This window comes from Morone saxatilis, unplaced genomic scaffold (assembly GCF_004916995.1).
Source record: "Morone saxatilis isolate NCDOM2014 unplaced genomic scaffold, NCSU_SB_2.0 Contig18, whole genome shotgun sequence".
In the NCBI taxonomy this organism is placed as follows: Eukaryota; Metazoa; Chordata; class Actinopteri; family Moronidae; genus Morone; species Morone saxatilis.
Genome location: NW_023339740.1, coordinates 22,633,380 through 22,641,173, shown reverse-complemented (window position 1 = coordinate 22,641,173; position 7,794 = coordinate 22,633,380). Strand labels below are relative to the sequence as shown.

At 40.6% G+C, this 7,794-nt stretch overlaps 1 protein-coding gene across 1 annotated transcript in view; it reads left to right on the top strand.

Annotated features, from left to right (window-relative positions):
• The first annotated feature begins 426 nt into the window (after window positions 1-426).
• The window catches only part of LOC118328928 (T-complex protein 11-like protein 1), an 11,184-nt gene continuing 3,816 nt past the window's right edge, over window positions 427-7,794 (top strand). The window contains exons 1-9 of the mRNA XM_035662869.1: window positions 427-800; window positions 1,675-1,765; window positions 1,890-2,019; window positions 2,136-2,256; window positions 3,642-3,862; window positions 4,444-4,580; window positions 5,828-6,009; window positions 6,690-6,871; window positions 7,327-7,499. Of these exons, the coding sequence (XP_035518762.1) occupies window positions 1,687-1,765; window positions 1,890-2,019; window positions 2,136-2,256; window positions 3,642-3,862; window positions 4,444-4,580; window positions 5,828-6,009; window positions 6,690-6,871; window positions 7,327-7,499 (1,225 nt within the window). The 5' untranslated portion in view covers window positions 427-800; window positions 1,675-1,686. The remainder of the gene's footprint in view (window positions 801-1,674; window positions 1,766-1,889; window positions 2,020-2,135; window positions 2,257-3,641; window positions 3,863-4,443; window positions 4,581-5,827; window positions 6,010-6,689; window positions 6,872-7,326; window positions 7,500-7,794) is intronic.

Genomic DNA, 7,794 nt, shown 5'->3' with positions numbered 1-7,794 from the left:
ATAAATAAAGTATTTCTATCTATGAGTTTTAAGATTGCAGAAGTAAAGAGAGGGGATGTATTTAAAGCTAAAGAGATTTTAGAAACAGAATTGTACTCGAGTTGAACTACTATATAAATAGTACCTATAAAAATACAATATAAACAGTGTTTATATCAGGGATTTGGAGTATTTTCTACACACAGTGCGTTCGCTGTTTATCCTCTGTACAGTACTCGAAGTTCCTGGTTGATGAGGAAACATTTCGAGCTGTATGTCTCAAACAATGGCACACTGATAGAAAACACACCGGACACTTTTTTATTGTGTTGCCACTGAACTACAATGGAGGAAGAGGTGTGCTGGCTGCGGTGTTTGTAGCTGTTGGTGGTATATATGTTACTATGGTTGGTACAGTCGGAGGGGCGGACAGGAGCAGAAACACACTTACTGACGCGCCCATTGTTTTGATTTGAGAACAGAACAAACCAAATAAATCCGTCGTCTTTTTCTGTATTAAATATCGAACCGACTGAGCTGCCTCGCAGTGTTAACATCTAATACATTTTATACGCATATTCTGTATCACGCTACGGTCGCACACACAGCTTTAGATCTTCTTTTTCAACCATAACACAGTCTGTTACATTTAAACTCCCCTCCCCCCCCCCCATAACTTTGTTGGAGTGGTTTCGCCCAGGTTTGAACTGGAACGTTGACGTTGTTGCTGTACGTATCTTTTAAACGGTGGAACGATACATTGTTACCAGTCAGCGAATGTACGTCATCTTTTAACAACGGCACCGAAATACCGACAACAGGTGATTATTATTATATTGTCATTTATCTGTGTTTAATTGGGTTTTAACTCATTTGTTTGACGTTTCTCCAGTGGTGGCAGCTATATTTACACTACTTTGTGCTTTATTTGTGCTACTTTATGCTAACGTTACTCCACTACTATTATTTGATTACTTTACAAGTAGTTACTTTAAAGTTTCAGATTAGTTAAGAATAGAAAATATAATCACCAAATACGATACATTTAAGTTAGTAGTATTTAAAGTTAATTCAAATTAACCCCACCTTTATATATATATGCATTAGTTTAATTATAATCCAATAATAAAACATTAATGTAGCTACATAGGGTCATTATGCATAATGACTACTTTTACTTTTGGTACCATTTACATTTTAATGTAAAACTTTATACTTTACAGAATCCTGTGGTATTTAAGATCTCAGGACTTCCACCACTGCTTTATTTTGGACTGTAAAATCACTTTGTAATGTACATTTGATTAATTGTAATATATTAAGGGCTCAAACTAAGAGTTATTTTCATTGTTGATTGGTCTGAATTAATCATATTGTCTATTAATTGCCAGATAAAGTGAAAAATATATATTTATAATTATTTCCCACAGCCTGAGGTGATGTAGTCAGATGTCTTGTTTTATTTGACCAGCAGAAAACCCAAAGATACTCAGTCGACTAACATACGACAAAGAAAAGCAGTAAAAAACTATCTTGTCTGGCATTTCTGAGTAATTTTCTGTCATTTGAGTAATTGCGTAATCTACAAATAATTGCAGCTTTCATATTTTTTTTATTGTACACATGAGAAACAAAATGACCAATTTTACCAAGCTCTGTTGAATTTATCCGTCACCGTGTAATTTAAATGTCCAGACTGTTACTGAAATGCCAAATCAAATGGACGAGGCTCCGGAAGATTCCCCAGCTGACCTTCCCTGTCTGGAAAAACTTGACTCTCCTACGGGTAAGAACCTTTCTTATGGCAGTTGTTGTTTTTAGGCACGTTCTGGGAGCATTAGTAATTGAATTATTACCACCATGGCAGTTTTAATTATCTGTGGGTGTGTGTGTCCTGTCTGTGGTGTCAGGGAGCCCACCCACCGCCTCATTATCCAGTCTGATGGAGCTGGAAAATTGTGTTTCCAACCTGAGCCTCGCGCATGAGATAGTGGTGAACAGAGACTTCTGCTTCAAACCCCAGAGCCCTCCCACAGACAGGCAAGAGAAAACACTCCACCGCGGCTTAAGTGACCTTGGTTATTCTTCCAAAATTAATTAAGAGTTTAGTCTCCTTTTGAGCTGCTTTTGAACTGTTTTTTTTTTTCATTCTGTAGCCTGGAGGGCAGAGTGACAGAGATTGTTCACCGAGCGTTTTGGGACAGTCTTCAAGAGCAGCTGAACGGTGATCCTCCGAACTACAACCATGCTGTCATTCTGCTCCAGGAAGTCAAGAGTGTAAGTGTGCGTGGCATCAGATCAGAGGCATTAGTGGTATGAAGAGGGTCCTCCGAGACCTCTGACCATGTATACAGTTTGGACAAATGACACAGACACGCATGGCCAGCCTCGAGTCTGTGATGCCAGACTTCCTTACAGCTATCTCCTATTTACAGAAAAATAAATAGAAAACAACAAAGGCTTGTAATAATAACACCTAGAGGTGAAACAACAACTCTACATATTTTACATTTACAAGACATTACTGATTAATAAAAGAAGACTCATAGCACTTGAGGGTAGAACAGCTGGCCTGGCTGTGTTAACTACATACACCTTGCAGCACCTCTAAAGCTCCCTAATTAGCATATTATATATTGTGTGTTTAAAGGTCCAGTGTGTAGGATTTAGCATCTGTAGTTGCAGATTACATCTCCCTCGCTTCACCTTCCCCTTCAAAGCATGAAGAAAAAAACTCAGAGAATTTGAAAAGCACAAAAAACGCAAACAGCCAGTGTTTGGTTTGTCCGTTCTGGGCTACTGTAGAGACATGGCGGTTCAATATAGCGGACTCCATGGAAGGAAGATGTAAACGGCTCATTATAAAGTAACAAAAACAAAACAATTCCTATGTACAGTTGATTATACACTCATAAAAACATACCTATGCACAGTATATTGCATTTCTGCCAACAGAGCCTCCTAAATGTTACACACTGGACCTTTAATCTGTAAAAAAAAAAACAAAGTGTAAACACGTGGTGTTATGGGGGATATGTAACAAACTATTTCTTAGCCAGGTACAGTCACATCCTGGAGTCTCCTCTGGTTGCCTGGCAACCTAGTGGTGACAACAAGACGCCGGTGGTATCAATCTTATTTATCTCTTAACAAGACTAAAATGTCAAACCTCTTTGTATCTGTCTATCAGAGTCTGACCCACGCTGTGTTTTTTAGGCCAACACTGATGTTTGAGAGCTCAAAAAGTCAGATGAAGATGTATCCGCCTGTATAATATCAGAGGATGAACATAAAGAAATACATTTGGCTATTTAAAGAATTGTAATGCAGTTACAGTATTTGCTGAGCGGGATGTTATGCAGCTGATAAATAAACTGCATTTTGTTGTTCATCAATACCAAAATATCTACAATTAACACCAATTATATCAGCCTGTTGATTCATCAGTGGAGCTCTAGTAGGGATTCTATTTTCAGTGAATTAAAGGTTTTTGTGCCGGTCTTGATATAAATATGGATTTTATTATTAGACTGAGCAGCAGCCATATATCTGTTTATTTGTGCAGAGGAAAAGAAAACTCAACCACATGAACCTTTTCAGGATAAACTGAAACGTATTCTGTATGTGAACTACACTAAAGGCAGCCTTATATTTACTATTAGATGCTTCTGTCCCTGCTGCTGCCCGGTCACGTCAGACTGAGATCCCAGCTGGACGAGGTGCTGGACATGGAGCTGATCCAGCAGGAGGTTAATCATGGGGCTCTGGATCTCCACAGACTGGCAGGATACATCATCAACACCATGGCTTCTTTATGTGCACCTGTGCGTGACCAAGAGATCAGGGCACTGAGGGACCTCAAGGAGCCCGTGGAGCTCCTGAGGTGAGGGGCATCACCTTCACAGACAAAGCTATATATATATATATAAAATATAATCTCTCTCTCTAAAATATAATAATCTAATAGATTTAAACATTTAAAAACACTTACTGTTATTTGTTGACATAAAAGCTGGACGACGCGTCTCCACTTCCTCCAACTGCACAAAAATGAAGCCAAAATATCCCGAACACGGCTGCTGCCATCTTGCGATGGCGACGTCATTCGGAGCCAGAGTGTGCACAGTAGTTAATCATGACGTGAAATCCCCTTTTTATGGCATCAAATAACTAATTAAAACCAATCTGATCTTTTTTAACCCAGTGTGATAAGAACTACCTAAAATGACAGAAACCATCTTTGGAAAAAATTTATTTGACGTGTAATTTTGGCTCGACTTAAGGAGATCTGTCATGTCGTCCATCTTTTTATATGCCAGTAGTGTCAAGTTTATTTATTAAGTCTTCCCTAAGTTCTTAGCAACTACTAGCTAGTGCTTTTTTAAAATGACTAGCTTATTTGTATAATGTCTTCGTGGCGCTTCTTCTCTTTACCCAACATTATCTCCCCTGCCCTTCCCTCAGGGAGATCTTCCGCGTCTTGGGCCTGATGAAGACTGACATGGTTAACTTCACCATCCAGAGCCTGAGGCCTCACCTCCTGCAGCAGGCCGTGCAGTACGAGAGGGCCAAATTCCAGCAGATTCTGGACAAGCAGCCAGGTGAGCAAGGGCGTTTAAGTCTCTAACCCGACCGCTACAGCACGAGTGACAGACGACGAAGGTGACTTTGTGACTGCGAATCGTATCGTCGTTACATATTTCACTTTTCAATTAAAGCAGATTTTGACCCTGGTCGCTCTAAAGCACCATCCTGCCATTTTTCAGTTTCTCATAGATCGGCTGAGGAGTTGGACGGCCAATCAGTGAACTCTATTCTGTCTAAGTGCAGCTGGCTAATCAGAGTCATTGGCAGAGTGACAGAGTCCTCCGTGCTGACATAGTCAAGTTAGCTGTGGTACTAAATATCCATTTTTTCACCCTTTTTTTAATTTGAGTGTCCTCCAAAATACATTTAGTCAGCACATTGATTTATGTGGTTAATAAGTAGGATAGTTTTCTATATATGTTCATCTGTCATTTTCTCATCTCGGTACAGATACACTTAAAGGTCCAGCGTGTAGGATTTAGTGCTTAGGCTGTATAATTAAAAACTGACATAGTGTCTGTTTTCTGAAGAGTTCAGAAGCTCAGTGTGGTCGGCTCGTCGCCATCTTGGCAGTTCTAGCTTCGGTGGCAAATACACGGAGTGTGGGAGGAGCTGAGGCGTGCTGAATGAAGTCTTGTTACTGAAACCAGCTGCCTGTGATGGCACGCACCTGTCATTCAAAGCAGCCATGCCCTTAAATATGCATAACTTTAAGCCTTGATATAACTTAAATGGATTAGTTAAAAAAAAAAAAAAATCACCCTCGGTACAGTTGTCATGAACAGGGATATTAGCTATAGAGACCACAACTGTTGTTTGTACCAGGCTGTAAACATGCTGTAAAGTTTGGTATTTTAATATGGGGGTTTATGGAGATTAACTCACTTTAGGAGCCAGCCTCAAGTGGCCGTTCGAGGAACTGCAGTTTTTGTTTTTGGTTCTGGGCTACTGTATAAACATGGCAGCCTCTGTGGCAGAGGACCAGCTCCCTCTGTAGATATAAACATCTCATTCTAAAGTAACAAAAACACAACAATTCCTATTTTCAGGTGATTTTACGCTAATGAAAACATACCTATGAATATTGTATTCAATTGCTGCCAATAGATCCTCCTAAATGTTAAACACTGGACCTTTTAATTGATGCTGTGACAGTGGAACAAAGGTCTTTAACTGCTCTAAGTCTGAATTCTCAATGTGTAACTGTTGTTTTATGTGTTCAATATATCTTTGTCACATATATTTTACTGTTTTTCTTCAGCTTCTCTGGACAATACCACCGCTTGGCTTCAGGCAGCAATGTCAGAAGAAGCATCGGCCCTCAGAGCTCCATCTGAGTCTCCCAGTCCTGACAGTCAGGGACCTATCAGCGCCACCGCTGTCCTCAACCGGGCCTACATGCATCTGCTACACTGGGACGCGCAAGACCAGAAATATCCCGAGGTCAGCTGCAGCCTGCAAAAATTACATCACACTACACTTCAGCTTTCATTTGTGTGATATTTTATTGATTATCAGGGAATGTTCAGTCTCCCTACACACTTCTCCTCACCCTGCTGCATGTTAAAGCATCTGACAACACATTAGAGCTCATGTAGCATCGTGCAGCAGTGGCTCCAAACCTTTTTTTGTCTGACGTACTGACACAGCCCTGTCAGATGAACTCAAGTAACCCTTCATCAGCATCACCCAGCATGTTTCAAACGTGTTTATTTAAACAGATTTTAACTCTATTTAACTCTATTAATTATATAAAAGTAGATATTGTTGTTAGCCTAGAATAATGTTGTCTTATAATTGAGCTTTCAGTGTTTAGGTGGTTTGGAGTTGCATTACTACCACTTGGAGTGGCTGAAGCTGAATGTTATAAACATGTATCCATTACGTTCAGCCCAATTTCACCTCTACTTGTGTATCACTGTTGTGGAAATCCAGTGAAACTTTATCTATGTTGTCTTCTAGATATAGCTGTTGTTTTTCTTTAGGAAAGCTCATATTTAAATTTAAGTAATTTCCCCCCTGGGATTATGAAAGTATTTCTGATTCTGATTCTGATATTTCTACTGAAAATTCCCTGTGATTAACCATATGACACGTGACCCTGACCTGACCTCCACACACAGACTGTGCTGATGGACCGAGCCCGTCTGGACGCTCTGGGCCAGCAGCTCCAGATGCTGGTCCTGGAGGCATCAGTGCTGCTCCTGACCAACGCTCAGTGTGGGGGCGCCATTTTCTCTCTGCAGGGGTTTGTAGGTAAACTCAGGCAGTCCGTCGCTGCCCTGCTGGAGGGCAGTCACACCAGGTAAGAGGAGGATTTGGTGATGCATGTACTGGCTGTCATGGGGAACAGGTATTGTATGAGAAGGAAACCAATGGAGGTGACAGGAGGCAACTAGCTTGTCAGAACGGATCCAACTAACCTCATTCTTTCTGTTCAAGAGAAGCCCCGTCATGATTAGTGGATAAATGTGGAACAGCAGCTTATGATATTCAAAGCCTGCTCACATTCTGGTCCAGGCTGCAATAAAATGTAGCACGGGCGATTTCTCCCTTAATTACCTTTATTAAAATGTAATTTTATTTAATCTAAACCTCTTTTGAGAACTAGATGTTATTAAAGACCCTTATTTATAGACTTACATGAGTCCCTTTGCTCAACACCCCTTACAAACGGGTAAATTCATAGGCCTGAGACCAAATACACTTCTAATGAAGCTTGCTGGTAATTTGTCTAATGCTGGTTTTCTGGTGCTGCAGGGAAGCTGACCTGAAGCGAGCGCTGCTGGGACTCGGGGAGACCGTACTGCAGCAGGTGACCGAAGCCCTGAGCGGCCAGAGAGGAGCATCCCTGCCTCAGGAGAGCCTGGATCTGCTGAAAGGACAAATATCTGAGCTGTGGAAGCACAATAACCCTGTTCGCACACTCATAGGTCAGGCTGAGCACAAGAGCGCTTGAGAAATGATTCATTGAAGCACAAATGGGGGGGATGGTGATATAAATCCATGTATTAGATTAAAGTATTTATTTCTGGATATTGGTGGTGGTTATGTTTTTACTTTAAAGTTTAGAACATGTTACTAAAATAACTTTTTGTTATATTTGCTAAAACTTCTCACTATATCCTGACAGTAATACATGACAGATAATCTGTAGATTGAGTTGGTCCTTTTGACTTGTCCTAGTGGTAAAGCAAGAATCCACTGGGCCCGAACAAAAACAACCAA